General features: G+C 43.6%; 1 protein-coding gene across 1 annotated transcript; it reads left to right on the forward strand.

The window, feature by feature from the left end:
- Window positions 1–984: 984 nt before the first annotated feature.
- Window positions 985–2,447, forward strand: PAQR9 (progestin and adipoQ receptor family member 9). Its single transcript, XM_036877308.2, has one exon. The coding sequence runs from the start codon at window positions 1,017–1,019 to the stop codon at window positions 2,148–2,150; it is 1,134 nt and encodes a 377-aa protein (XP_036733203.2). The 5' UTR covers window positions 985–1,016; the 3' UTR covers window positions 2,151–2,447.
- Window positions 2,448–15,956: the final 13,509 nt, after the last annotated feature.

The following is a 15,956-nucleotide window of genomic DNA, read 5'->3' on the forward strand; positions in this document are numbered from 1 at the left end:
AGGCCAATTTAGGGACGGTTCCTTTAGGCAGGACTTGGACGAGGGAGAAGGAAGGTTAGTGACGCACCTGAGTAAGTCGCTAGACTACAGGAGATAAATGATATGGTGGCCACAGAGAGAACCGCCTGCGCGGGCGCACGCGGGCGCGAACCCGCACACACACGGCAGCAGTCCCAGGTATCTGACAATGACACTGTCCTGACCCAGACACTGTCTCAAAGCCCCCAGATTGCCGGAGCGTGCTCTTCCCCACCTCCTCAGAAGATTGCAAGGAGCGCACCTCTGGGCCCTGCGGGCTCCGCCGAGCCAGGCGTCCTCTCCTCCCCCGGCCGCCGCGGCTCCCCGCCCCCCACGAACGCTTTTCCAGTTCTTATCGAACGCCCACGTGGCTGTCGGGTTCGAACCCCGGGGCCGACCCTCGCCCTCGGCCGCGCGGCCGACTCACTGGCGCAGCCTTTGGCCCCCGCATCAATCATTTACGGTTGCTGCGGCCGGAGGGAGGGGGATGGTACGGAACTGGAGACAGGGCACAACTCTACCCGCCGAGGCGGCCGCGAAACACTAGCCGGGAGGCCCCCGCCCTTCTCCGGTGCGCTCGTCCCTCCCGCCTCGCTGCGCCTCCGCTCTCACATCCCCGCCTCCCGCGCCGGGGGCGGCGGCGGCGGCGCCCGCACCGCGCGATGCCCAGTCACCGCAGCAGCGCCGCCGCCGCAGTCCGCCGCGCTACCGCCGCTGCCGCAGCGCGGGCGGCCGCGAGCCGGTAGCAGGCGCCTGGAAGGGGCCGCCAAGCCCCGCACGCCCCTGCCAGTCGCTGCAGGGCTTTAAATTATTTTTTATCTAATTATTTAATTTTGTTTCAGGACCGGCTGCTCAGAGGCCCGGGTCTTCTCTTGAATCTGCAGCGACGCCCCCGGTGCGTGTACAAAGGCTCCGACGGCGGCCGGCGGGGACTGCCGAGTGCGCGGGAGCCGGCGCCAGAGGTCGCCGGTGCGCGCCCTAGCCAAGCCCCAGGAACTATGCCGCGGCGCCTGCAGCCTCGGGGCGCGGGCACAAAGGGCCCGCCTGCCACGACCGCGGCGGCTTCGGATGTCGCCTTGCGCTCCCACCCGCCCGCCTCCGGGGACCCACCAGTGTCGGTCAAGCCGCTGCTGCGCTGGGACGAGGTGCCCGACGACTTCGTGGAGTGCTTCATCCTGTCGGGCTACCGGCGGCTGCCCTGCACCGCGCAGGAGTGCCTAGCCTCGGTGCTGAAGCCTACGAACGAGACGCTCAACTTCTGGACCCACTTCATCCCGCTGCTGCTGTTCCTGAGCAAGTTCGGCCGCCTGTTCTTCATGAGCGGCCACGACGTGCCCTTCCACCACCCGTGGCTGCTGCCGCTGTGGTGCTATGCGTCGGGCGTGCTGCTGACCTTCGCCATGAGCTGCACGGCGCACGTGTTCAGCTGCCTATCGCTGCGCCTGCGGGCCGCCTTCTTTTACCTGGACTACGCCTCCATCAGCTACTACGGCTTCGGCAGCACGGTGGCCTACTATTACTACCTGCTGCCGGGCCTGAGTTTGTTGGACGCCAGAGTGATGACCCCGTACGTGCAGCAGCGCCTGGGCTGGCAAGTGGACTGCACACGCCTCATTGCCGCCTACCGGGCGCTGGTGCTGCCCGTGGCCTTCGTGCTGGCCGTGGCCTGCACTGTGGCCTGCTGCAAGAGCCGCACTGACTGGTGCTCTTACCCGTTCGCGCTGCGCACCTTTGTGTTCGTCATGCCTCTCAGCATGGCCTGCCCCATCATGCTCGAGAGCTGGCTCTTCGACCTGCGCGGGGAGAACCCCACGCTCTTCGTCCACTTCTACCGCCGCTATTTCTGGCTGGTGGTGGCCGCCTTCTTCAATGTGAGCAAGATCCCCGAGCGCATCCAGCCAGGCCTCTTCGACATCATCGGCCACAGCCACCAGCTCTTCCACATCTTCACATTCCTCAGCATCTATGACCAGGTGTACTACGTGGAAGAGGGCCTGCGCCAGTTCCTCGAGGCGCCGCCGGCCGCGCCCACCATCTCAGGCACCGTGGGCTACATGCTGCTGCTGATGGTCTGCCTGGCGCTGGTCATCAAGAGGTTTCTGAGCAGCTCCGAATTGTGTAGTAAGAAGTGAGCCTCACCTTAGCCGTGGCTGTTGGTTCGCCCACCTGTCTACTGGGTTTCTGTTGCTGCTGTTGGTTTGTCTTCAAGTTTTGCTGTGTTTCCTCGAGGAAGGTGCTGCAAAACCACAGAGAAAAAGTGCAATGGGGTGTGGGGGTCTCAGTGCACCTGGGGCTCCGGAAGAGGGAGGTGGGCCAGGCAGGAGGGAGAGGGCCACTGGTTTTCGCCCCTGGGAAATATTTCGGTGGTGTCTGTGACATCCGGGGATTTTTTCAAAGGCGGAGAATAAAATCCCAAATAAAACCCCGAACAGTTCTATTTTCCAATCATCTTCGGTGCCAGCGGTAACAAAAGTAGCCCTTGTGAGGTCAGGTATGCAGTAAAGAGGGTAAGTAGACAAAATGCCTGGGTACTTCCATTTCAGTCAGAGGAATGCTTGTATTTGTCAAAAGAATCGAGCTTTGTAGGAAACGGGCACAAAGACACAAACCCAGGGCTTAATCTGCTAGAAAATGCATGGAATGTGAACACAAGTTAATTACTTCAAAATGTTTCTCAGATGTTATTTAAATAATAATATATACAATGGTTTTTCATAATTTATCAAAGCCTGCGATATGCTCTGAATTTTGTCAAGTAGTTTTGAATTTTGCAGCCCTTCTGTATTGCATACACTTGAACTGGACATCAGGGCAAGCTGCTTGAAAGTTCTCAACTACTTTTTTATACAGTGTTTTCTGAAGGCCTATGTATGTCACGATACAACTGTGAATTATTCTACCTTAGGAACTCTAGGTAAAACTACTGGTGAGAAGCTCAGTGCTTTGTAAAGATCCCAGATTCCTATTTACTTTAATGTATTCCACCAAACCCAGCCTATTTTTTGTTTGTTTTGTTTTTAATCTGGATTCTTTCCTTTCTACTTTTTAAGTTGCCACTGGAATAAATGTGCCTTTTGAATCAACGCCCAAATGACTGGTCCTCAAACATAGTTTATTGGATGGGGACAGCAGGAAGAGTAAGCTGCAAATCAAGGCTTAAGATTGCACCAGGACAGAAGGAGGAGGGTGTTGGTTGTAAGTTTTTGGTAGCACTGTAACTCACCAGGCCATGCAGAGCCTCTGGCTTCTCTACAAAGAGAAGGAGCCAACCAATGATGTAGCTGTGCTTCCTAATGCAGCCGTTAGGGAAGGTGAGAGGACAGTTTCTAGGCTGATGCTATCTGTCCTTGCTTAAAGTTTAAAACACAAAATTCAGTAATGAATGAGGCAGTTTTGAAAGTCAGGAGCATATTCCTTGAGTTGAAACTGAAAGTTTTGAGTTAAGTAATATTCCCTTTGCCTATGGAAATGAGTGGCAGTCACCCTAAATTGTCCAAAAATTAGTGAACATGCTCATGAGATCCTTTCTAACAACCACATTGATTAGCCAGTGTTATTTAAGACATTTCTTAAAAATGCTAACCTGTATTTGAGATGGCCACCCTAGATGAACACAAACCACTGATGTGGCTTATTTAAATATGTATCACACTTCCTGACAAGTCCTTTTGGTTGAGAGCCAAATAAGCCATTGAATGGGGAGTCTTGACTTCATGGTACAATTTATATCAAGCACATAAGGTAGATGAACACTTACCTCAGCACTGGTAGGCTGAAGCTCTTAAAAATATTGCTGTTTTTGTATATGCTTTTAATCACTACTGTATTTGTAAACAGAGTCTCTGCAGGATTCCCTAGAGGAGCCAGTATGCTTGTGTGTTAACCTGCACACAGAAGTTAACTTTATATATGTCCGTATTTGATTTAGAACCTCTTAGTGGGATTGTAAATACGCTTGGCATATTTGCTGATGAGTGTCAGTGTCTCATCTTTTGCAATGTGTGAGGAGATCCCTGTTCGGTTACAGAGGCTGACCACAGATGTTATTTCTCACTGTAACTTAATTCAGTACATGTATTCAAGGATGACTGTGGAAACCAGGGTATTTCCACCTGCAAACTTATTTGCATGTCATTGTTGTCTCTTTTAGAGCCCCAAAGAATGTTGATTTAGAAGCTAGAGAAACAAGACAAGGAGTATTTTGTCCCTTTCTTGTAAAATGGGGCCTCCCCTTTCAGAAGGAACTTTCAAGAGACAGACTTCTGAAAAGAGTTGATGAGTTTAAGGACAAGAAATAAGCCTCATATTTTTCATTTTCAATTTTTTGTTGGCAATCTTCAGGGTCTACAAACAGACTTCTCTTTTGCCCTGTCTTTGTCCTTAAGCAGAGGCCACTTAAGGATAAAATTATACCCATATCATTTTCAAGTGATTATGATGCATGAGCCCCATAAGATGACACACTTTTCCCTTAAAAGGTTTCAGCACCCAGTATGTGCCAGAGAGAATGACTCACTTTCCTTCCCCTGCCTTTCCCTTCCTCCACTTTCCCTTCCCCATTGCATCTGAGATTTTATATGCCACATATAACATTGACAAAAGGGCATTCTAGTTGACAACAATGGCTTGGTTTCACTCCATGCTTGCAAATGGGTACCATATACACTATGACCAGGGATGATTTGTTAGACTCTCTATGTTATTTGCTAATTTATATCAGATTTCTGTCAAGATAAATGATGACAAATTTAAGAATCAGGAAATATTTACCGAGTTTCCATTCGCATGGAACTATCCAGGTGTATTACATATTTCAAGGGTAATACGGCAATCACAATAAAATATCTTTAGGAATATTTTTTCACACTCCATTTGCCACATCCATTACAATTCAGTTTCTACAGCTGTTTGAAACGTAGAACAAATGACAAGCAAGAATGCACTCCATTATCTCCATAAAACCTATTTTGGCAGTATAATTTTTAAGCATATTATGTAATGCAGTTTATTTTTACTTGTTAGTCATGATCTAGATGACATCTCAAGGAGCAGCATCATAGAGTCATGCCTGGAAAAGCAGGGTGTTTAAACAACTTCAGTGTCTGTCACCCAGTGGGTTGGTCTCTGAGGTTGAGTAAGGCTGATTTCGTTGGCTAAAAGCCCTTTCTTCCCTGTCCTTCAGCTACACCCTCAGGTGAAGAGGATGACCTTCCAGAGAAAGGAAGTGAGTTCTTTGGTCATGTCATGACTGGCTAATAAAAATAAACGTGATCTTTTCCAATGGCCATACACTTTCTATAAATAGTCCAGGAAGAAAGTGTGGGCTTCAGAGCTGGCCAGAGTAGCCTTCACATGTTTCCATTCATAAATCCTGCCTGTTAAGTGCTTGCAGTCAAAAACCATTTCGCCTAATTCATCATGCTACTGCAGGGGAATAATTCTAAGTTCTCAAAATTTGGGGATGCAGATGATTTTTATAATTTTTTTTTTCTGATTTGGTGCTGAATCTGAAAGCTAATAGCAATAATAAACAGGGATTTTTATCTTCAGTTCTCTTCACAACTTCAGTTAATCTGCACCAGGCTATAGTAGGGATCAGGTGCAGTAGGAGTTATCTCCACTTCAAGGTTATACCATAGGTCCCAGGCTCCAGAATTAAGTTTTCAAACTGGCCTTTTGATGTGGGGTGGTTGTGTGCTCAATCATGAGTGTTTAGTATTTTGCAAGCTATGATGCCTGCCAAGTACACACACACTAATTGGAGATAAATAATATATATCTTTTAATTGCTGCTTTATAATGTAAAAGAGAGCAAAGGAAGATACAGCTATCTTTGAATTTAGATCACAAAATCTTAGACAAAAATTTAGATTATAAAATCTTAAAATGTGATCAGCTACTTAGTTTGTATCAGCTTGTTCTTCATCTTTGATGTCTAGCACTGCTAATTTCATTCTGTCACTCTCCTTTGAATTGATTTTCCTTCATTCCTTTATGTAATCCTTTTTATGAACATTGAGCACCTACTGCATGTAAGACATTGGGCAAGGCCCCATCCATACTATACAGCCATTACCCTTTTTTCTGCTTGTGGAACAGAGAGAGAGAAGCACCAGAAAGGCCAGGGATCAAACTCGTAAGCAGCCTGTCCCAAGCCACTGAGTTTGGTTCTTTTCTCCTTTCTATTAGCATAAAAGCAATGCATAAAATCTTATTTCAATTAACATGTGAACTTACCCACAATTTCTTTCTTTTTTCTTTCTTCTTTTTTCCTGTCTCCTCCTAGGCCTATGTGAATTTTATGGTTAAAAACAACTACGAATTTTAATATACAACCCAGGTGAAGGGATAGCAGGTATATGTACATAGAAAGAGTTCAAAAATTTACCATCACAACTAATTAAGAAAGACACTAATAACAATCACTTTTGAAAGCTTAATAGTATTCATATCATTATGAAGGAAAATTCATCCAAAGTGCCTAAACTGTGATCTCTACTATGTGTATGAATGTCAAAGATAGAGTAATTAAGTTTTTAAAAATGCAAGTTTAGATTTCCAAAGATTAAGATCAACATTCTTTAGCCATTTTCTCCTTTTAAGGTCATTGTGTTATATATCTTAGAAAAAAATTAATGTGGAGGAAATTGTAGAAAATATCAGATGTAAAAAAGACAGAAAGAAGGCCTAAGAAGGGGGGAACAAAGAGGATTAGATTCAAACAGCCAGAATGGAACAGTTTCCCCTGAATTTGAATTTTGTGAACTCTGACAGTGTTAGCACTTAAATGGGCAAACAAGGAATTCTATTTGGCAGCCTAACCACATCCTGTGTAGCTTTTGACCTGAGCGCTAGTGCCAAGGTATATTTTGAGAAGCACACTTACCCCTGGCTTAACGTCCTTAATTTGTTTCCATAAAATTAGGGCATAAGGCAAAAGGCATTAGGGGATAGCACCAGGCAATTGTAAGTCACCTTTTGAATCATTTTCTTGAAGAATTGCCAGTAGTCTCTGACATAAGCCTGACAAAAAGCAAACAAGCCTAAACAAACTGAAAAAGGAAGCATTCATTGGTTGAAGCTGAGCACTACTGTATTCTGCATTGTGATGGACCACATGCCTCTCTAATGAATATTTTATTCCTTCTTCAATATTTTGAATTATTATCTCGTAATTGTGAAAATCGGTGTCAATTTTTTCTCAGTCACTATCCCAAAGAGCTAATACAGATGTTTGTTGTTGTTAAAAAAAAAAGGGGCACATGTATTGCATTTCTGGTTGGCAGATTTCTACCCAGTTTGTAGATTTTTTTGTTTTAGAGCAGCTTCTTAAGAGTCTGTGAGCAAGTTGCAGAGGGTATTTATAGGTCAGAGGCCAAGAATGCTTGTTTGGCTGTTAACTGTGACAGGATGTGACTCAAAAGCTGTGAACACATACCTATATGCAACAAGTGACAACTTATTGACTATTTAGCTCAATGGAAAACAGCTTTTTGAGATTTTGAAAAATGTTCCCCAACATGTCATGCTTCTAAATGTAATGCATGATCTTTAATACTTTCTGTTATTGACCAATCCCTGAAAGCTTTTCCAAACACGGTATTTCTCAAGGACAATTTCTTGAAAGTGCAAAATTATTCTCAAATGTGTAAAAGTAGCAGGCCATCTTTTTCCTGCCTTATAGCTGCACCTAATGTATGCAATAAGCACACAAGTAGGAGTGGAGGGGTCTCAGTGGGTAACCAAGCTCTCGGTGGGTTATTTAACTATTCTGTAGAACTGGCCCTGCTCCTCATGGCTCCCACAACACTGAGAAAGGACACCATGTGAATAGACCCTGTTTCCAGGTGAAAGATGGGAGCACGTTAATTTCATTTCTTCTTTTAAGTTCCATCTCTAGTTAGAAAGCATAATTTGTTTTTAATACACTGGATGCAAAAAAGAAAATAGGAAACAACTTTAAAGAAGTGTTCTAATTTTATATTTTAAAAGTTTATAATAGCAATTTGTTTGTAAAACAAGCCTTAGCACACAGATGAGAACCAGCGCTTTTTGGAAAGCCTCATCTTTGTTCCGGGAGTTTAATCACCTTGAGCTCTTACCCAAATGATAAAAACCTCATATTAGGTCTTTTAAAATGTAAATAATGTATAGTTTAAAGAAGGGCAAAACCACTTTTTTAAAAGAAGAAAACAGGTCAGATACGTTATCTCCCAGCAAGGTGTAGCACAGAAGGTCTACTTTTCTACTGGGTTGGTTTTCTTTTACAGAGGCTATAAGCAGAATAATTCTGAGTAACTAGGTACCAAGGCAATAAAGGGATGAGGCACCTTTCACTTTGATGAGGGTATAACCACAGTGAATAACATGGCCAGTTAAATGCACAGCCCTGGACGCTCTGCTCCTTGTTTCTTTGGAGTGGAAAAAAGACTGAAATCCCGTGCCGTTGCTACACAGACCAGGAGAAGGCTGGCTGTATTTCGGGGCCCAGGGACGATTCCATGGCTGCTCTCGGATTTGCATAAAGCTTGCGGTAGCTCTGAACTCTCTTCCTTCTCAGGCTTCCCAGACCATTTCCACAACCCTTGAAGCCTGCCCTTTCCACAAACTCAGCCTTGAAGATAAAAGGTTCCTAACATGTATTTAGGCCTACTCGAACCATCTGCCTTATGAGGTTCATTCATTTCTAAGGATTTAAAAACGACTGCTGTACTCGGATTTGATTTACAAGAATGTACAACCAGCAGGTCCCCTTTTGTAGTAAAGGGCATCAACTGAAAGACCATAATTTTTTTCCTCAGGTCAGAGGCAGAGGGAGGATTTAACAGTGATCAAATAGAGACCTCCTTGTGTCAGTATTCTATTTTTTTAGTTCATTTAATGGTGATAATGTAATGAAGGGAGAAGGGAGTAAAGGATAACTCCAGCATGAAGAAAGAAACTGTATAGTTTTTCCCACTGCTTGCTAAATTAATTCTTTTTCAGTTACCTTGACTCCAGTCATCACCTACATCCTAAAACAGCTGTCGTCAGCTAGCTAGAAAGGCTTTCTTAGGATGTGTAAACTTCCACATAGGGACTAGGACGGTGTGGTTTCAAATCACTAGTGTATTCTGCCAGAAAAACAAAATCTAATCATAATCCCACATTACCTGATAAATTAAGCAAATTAATCCATACAAATAGATATCACTTTGGTCAATTCTGTGCACATAGCTGAACAAAATTGTGACTCACTTCTGATGTATTGTTGGCTATGATTTTGTTTTTCTGAGACATTTGTTCCCTACTGTCTTGAACATGAAATCTTGTATAAATAATATAACTATGTATTTTTTGCTGAAAAACAAATGTATGAAATAAGAATAAATTATTTCTAAGGACAGTGTTTAGGACTGTATTTGTATGCCTCTGTGTATGTTCAGAAGATATCCTTCAGCAAATGATTCCTAAAGTATTAGAAAGTATGCATAACACTAATAAACATGATAAGAAAAACCATTTTCCTTTTTATAAAAATCAGCAGGTGAGAGGCAGAACGTTAAGGCTGTCCTGAAGAAGCACCCTTGGTATATTACCTTTTTACAAGTTTAGTTAACATGAAAAACAATATTCATGAATTACTTTGAAAACATGTCTTCTAAGAAAATTATGTTTAACCCAGGTAATGAATCTTTTCCTTATACTTCCCTATTTTTCAAGGACACATGTGGTCCGTGATGGTCTTCTGAGCGATACAGTTTGTCCCAGAACTCTGCTGATCCACGTGAATTTCCAGCATCTTTGTTCCGAACAACCCTGACGAGGGAGACCAGCTTCAGTTCTGGAGCTCTGTGGTAACCGCTAAAGCTTTAAACCATGTTGGCTCTTCCTTCAGGTACGGTTTTTGGTTATTGTGAACAGAATGATCTCTCAAGCACTGAAAGTTTCGTAGGAAGAATACCAAGGAATGAACAGAATGCTCAGAGCTGAGCACTCATATCTCAGGAAGGGCAAGGAACAGGACGGAGCTAGCCATTCCAGCTGACGACACCTGCCTCTGGAGCAGCTCTCCAGGGCACTGCTACTGGAGTGAGCTGCCTTCCGCGGTTTTTGGACTCTGTTATATGTGTCTCCAGGTCATAATCCTAGGCCAATATCTGATTGGTCACATGACTTCTGATGTCAGTGCCTGTGATTTGCAGCCCCTTCCAGAACCACATAGACGGGAGAGGTTAGTTCTGCAACAGAAGGGATGATGGGCAGACAAAACAGCCATTCACTTTATTATCCACCCCTTGTCTGTCTGGTACTTCTGTAACCCCAACTTCTAGAGTGTGAGGATAAGGACTCGGCACTATGTAAAGCACTCATCCAAGCCAAGTGTCTTACCAATGCAAGGTCCTCATCCAAGCTCTGAAGCACCTGCTTACAGAAAAAGGAGGACAAAGCATGCCCGTGGGCTGGAACAGTAGCAACCACAGCCCAGCACCTGGCAGGGAAGCCCACACCCTCCTTTCCATATATATTTTCCTTAATGTATAAAACTATAACCTATAATCTAAATGTTCTTGCCTCCTCCTCCCAAAGTCCTGACTTAATCCCAGCACCCAGGATCTCCATGTGACATGAATTCCTCTCATTCAGGTCAGGATGTGGCCAAATGAGAGAGTCAGCCATTCCCCAGTTCACTGCACAGGGACAGAGAAGAAATGGATCACTGAGAGCAAACCCCACTCAGAAGCGCGCACCACTTCCAACAACACACTGTGCCACCACTCCCTGGCAGCCAGCACCTCCTGTGACCTAGAAAGGACAAGCTTCCCTTGAGCTGGTGGTAGGGTGAGTTCCTTGGGTTCTGCATGCTGGAAGGATCTCTGTTTTGTTCTTGGGCCACTCCATTTTGGCCGTCCACTATCTCCTGGGCCTGTGTTAGACCTCTGCTTGTTGGCTTTCACACCCACTTCCCCACCATGCCTCTCATCTGCTCTGTATTGGCACTAATTCTAGGCTACCTGGCCCTGTGGCTTTTTTTAAGTCCTGCCAAGGAGAGAAATGGTGGAAGATGGGGTGCAAGGAGGAGGGCAGAAGGCAGGTATTTCTCCGCCATCCTTCCCCGCTATTTCTTTATGGTTCCAATATTTTGTCCGGGATCCTCAGCCCTGGCTGCTGCTGGCAGTCAAAGCATAACCCTGAGGGAAGCGGGATAAGAATAAAGCCAGCACATGGAGTGGGGATGAATAGAGTAAATCACAAATGAATCCTGAATAAATCTATGCCTGTGGCCTACCCATTTTTCGACTTTTCCTTATGTGAGACATTTTACAATCCAGTTTAAGTTGTGTTTACTGCTTGTAATCAGTTAAGAAACATCTTAACTGATCACAGGTGTGCTAAACTCCCAGCCATATATACCACAGCCCCCATCCCACTTCACTCAGCCAGTCCCACATCTGAGGATTTGAATATTAGGTATTTGAAATACCTCATTTTTAAAGTACAGATTTCTGTATTAAGACTCAGTACTGCCCAGTGAACTGCTTGTGTTGCCTACATCACTTTGTCTCCTGTTCTCCACTGCAGGTATTTCAGGTTTCTGACCTTCCCAGCCTCACTCTCTCCTCAAATCTCTCATCCTACCATTTGCCATCTCTCCAGGAACGTACTGTATGTTCAACTACTTCTACTCAATAGGATTCTTCCTCTGAACAACTTAAAATGTACTACTAGTACCTCCCACCTTCTAAAAAGAGAAAGTCACCCTCTCCCCACTGTGTCACACTCTAACAACCACCCCCATCTCTTCTGCACAGCCAGGCTTTAGCTAGAGCAGTGTACCCTGTCTTTGTTTTCATACCTCCCACTCACTCCTCCATCCACTGCATTCTGGCTTCATTAATCTCACGAGGATGTTTTTTACAATATTTTCAACAACTTCCTTCTTGTTTGATGGACATTTCTTAGATTTTATTTTCCATTCCCTTCTCCTAAAACTCTTTCCTTGGCCTCTGTGACCCCATGTTCTCTGAACTCCCTCCTACCTCTCTGGCAACATTTTCACAATCACCTTTGTTGACCCTTCCCCTGTTCATGCCTGAAGTCAATTTTCTCAAAGTGTGAGTGCAGACCATCTACACAGTGGCAACTGGACTCCAACTGATAAACAGTAAGCAGGAAAAGATGGTGATCAGGAATCCTGGAAATGGGAAGTGATAGCTCTTTATTCCCCAAATCAATCATTGGCAAGAAGTCTGTTGAGCTTCTGATTTTTTACCTTTTAATTTTCCTTGGAAGACAAAGCAGGTTTTGGATCAAGTTGCTTCTTCAGAGAGTTTGATTCTATTTCAAAGTGAAAAAGAAACATTCAGAAGAGAATTACTAGGAATTTCTTTTTCTTTAATGTTGACTTAAAGTAGATGAAGGGAGATGCAACACAAATACTTAGTGTCAAATGAAAAAAATCTAAAATAACAAAAGACCATGAACTATAGTAGCATTCCCATATATATCAGTGTGGCTTATATAATTGTCATATAGAGAATCAGCCCCTACTAGCCAAAAATCCATTAAATATAAAGGGTATACAGAATAATAAGATTGCATAGGAATTCTGTGAGACTTTGACCTAAAAAATTAATTGCTATTGTCCTCCATCCCAGTGGGAAGCAATCAGAAGTGAGTCAGAACTTCAGCAGCTGCTTGGTTTCCTTTTTCCCTGGACAAAGGCGCTTATCTCTGTAAGGCATCCCCCTGCTCCTCCTAGCAGTACCCTAAATTTCCTTTTAGGACGGATCCTTCCCACGACACCTTGGTGGGACTGCTCTTCCAGGCCATGAGTGGGCACGTGGCCCAAGGTAAGCCTGTAACACAGAGCTTCTCTGGATTTTGAACTTTCTGTGACCTGCCTACATGTCTTCATGTAATTCTGCGAGCTACCCCCATAGCCTTCAGTAAATTAATTATTTTTTTCATCTTCTTATTTTTTCTCATGTGTTTGAAGGTTTCCATTTCCTGCAACTAGAGAATATTGACTGAGGACTTCCAGTTTCTGGTCTGGCATGTAAGTTGTTAGAAGTTGTCACTCCATCCTAACATAAACTAAAAAGCTGAATAAACTGAAAAACCAACAACTCGTAGATCCATCAGATCTACGAGTAAACCACTGTCTTCAAACCTGGAGAAATATACAGGTGTAAATAGAGACTTACAAGTTACCACATTAAGAACCCACAAGTAAAAACTCTTCAGGAACCAGTTCTGGGTTCCTTTTACTTGACATATCATGCCTGGCTTTCAAAAAAAAAGATTACAAGTCAACCTAAAGGCAAAAATGCAGTTTGAAGAGAAAGTGCAAGCATGAGAACCACACTCAGATAAGGCAGGGATGTTGAAATTATTGGACTGGGAATTTAAAACAACTAAAGGCTCTAGTGGAAAAAGAGTGGACAGCATGCAAGAACAGATGGGTAATTGTAGGCAAAGAGATGATTCCAAGATTCCAAATTCCAAGAAAGAATCAAAAATAGATGCTAGAAATCAAAAACATTGTGACAGGAATGAAGAATGTTCTTGATGGTCTCAATAGCAGACTAGACACAGATGAGGAAAGAATTAATGAGCTTGAGGATACCTCAAAAGAAATTTCCAAAATTAAAAGGAAAGAGAAAAAGGACTGCGAAAAAATTGGAACAGAATATCCAAGAACCATGGGACAACTACAAAAGGTATAACATATGCATAATGGGAATACCAGAGAAAAAAGAGAGAAAGGAACAGAACACATTTACTGATACAACATCCACTCAAAACTTGCAACATGGAAGGAAATTTCACATATACACATGACACGACTTTTGAATCATTTATAAGTAATTTCCTTCTGTCCTCTCTGTCTCAGAAGACCACTATCAGTTACTGACTTCCAAAATTTTTTCTCAAGAGCTGAAGGAATTCCTAAAAGAAATTTGAGAAATTTGGAAATTTAAGAAATCAAATTACCTTTGCAATTTATAAGTATTTCTTAAAATCATAGGATTAATGAAGAGGTCCCATATCCTTCCTACCTTGAACCTATAGTACTGTAAAAAATATGTAGAAAACTGAGAGGTACAGAGAAGGCACATGAACACTTACCAGTACAAAATTTTATTCTCTAAGAGTTGAATTATTAATTCAAGATGGTATGAGTGCATTTTTACTCTAGTTGTTAATTTAATAGTTCACTGTATTAGTTCATCCTTAACCACTATAAATCTGTTTCAATGGTAATCTATCAATTTTGAGTTCTTTCATATTCTTGGTTACACAAATGACAAAGTACAAAAAGAAATGGGTTTAAGGAATAAAGATTTCTTCAGATGAACACATATAATATACCAACTCTAATAAGATGGTGATCCATCATACCGCATCTAAGGCAAGAAAAAGATACTTGTCGTCATTGCTGTTGCTCCTGTTATTGTTATTGTTTTTTTTTTTTGGTTTTCATTTGCTTTTTGGTTTTTGCTCTCAGTGTTTTGTTGTTGTCACTTTGAGCTTTTAGAGAAAGGGTCAAATACAAAAGATGGCAGGTGTGGAATCTTGCCAGAAGCCCCTCGTTTTGATCTCAAGTGTTTCCTGTGTTTTGCCAAATTCAAGTGTGTAAATCTGTGTTGCCGATTTATCGTAGAAACACATAAGGTGATCCAGGCAAGTGGTACCCATCATGGTGCCTCCCTTTAGTTTTATGATGCAAGTCAAATATGGCTAAAAATGCATTTTTAAAGGACAGTCAAAAAGGGAAAGTTGGGGGCTTAGCACAAGGTGGCAATTCTATACTGTCTCCCTGTCCAACTGTTTCACACAATCATTTTAGCCCTGGGGCCAGCATTTGTTCGGTTGTGGCAGAGGAAACTGTCCTGGAAGGATGAGTCACAGCTTCCCTGTGAGTCAGACTTAGGTCTTCCTGGGTATGACAGGACACTTCACAAAATAGACCTTTCTCTCCCTTACTCGTCCAATGCCGTAGGTAGTTGTGATAAGACATAGGTAAAGCCGCAGGGTCCCTTGGCTCCCTCCACAAGGATGACTGTTCACATCGCCGCCTAAGAAACCCCAGAGAGGAAACAAGCGCCTTCCTGAAAAACCAGAGTGCCTCGCGCTCTGTCCCTCTGTCCACGCTCGGGCCACGGAGCTGGATAACCGCAGTCAGTGACCCTGTGGGGGCGCAGCCTGAAGTTCTTACATCAGGGAAGAAAAGGCTAGACCCCTAAGCTGGAGGGTGGGAGTGGGGATCCTGTCCCCTCCAAAAAGTGTCTTCAGAGCTGTGCACACACACACACATAGCATGGGTCAGACCAGGACGCGGGCAAGACCCCGGGAAGTGGTGGGGCCCAGGGGAATCGAACTCAGGGTCCCTGGCAGTGGCAGCAGAGAGCGTGGCTTGGCCCGGACCTTGTGGTGCTCTAACTGCTCCTCCTTCCGTCCACTGTACTTGCCTCTTGCATCATCAGACCTCGACTGGGAATGATTTCTCTTGTCATTATTTCATAATCTTGTCATTTTAGGAAATGCTTGGTCCCTCCAGGCCTCCAGTTCCTCATCTGTAAAATGGGTTGGAAATACTTATTTCAGAGTAGTGTGAGGATTCAGTGAATGAATGTACAGCTGTTTTGCTCAGTGCCCAGCACAAAGTAAACGTTCAGTACATTTTAGCTTGTGTTCTATTAGCTCAGACTCTTAAGGACCCATAAAACACCCAATCCATGAAGACCCTGGGACATGTGTACACTCTGGAAAAAGATCAGAATTCAAATTAACTTTCTTCTTAGGTCAGTGCTGTCCAATAGAAATATAATGCAAACCACAAACGGAATTTTCTAGTAGCCACATTAAAAGGATAAAAAAAAAAAATCAGGTGAAATTAATTTTAGTAATACATTTTATTTAACCCACTATATCTGAAATATTATCATTTCAAC

This window comes from Manis pentadactyla, chromosome 1 (assembly GCF_030020395.1).
Source record: "Manis pentadactyla isolate mManPen7 chromosome 1, mManPen7.hap1, whole genome shotgun sequence".
Taxonomy (NCBI): domain Eukaryota; kingdom Metazoa; phylum Chordata; class Mammalia; order Pholidota; family Manidae; genus Manis; species Manis pentadactyla.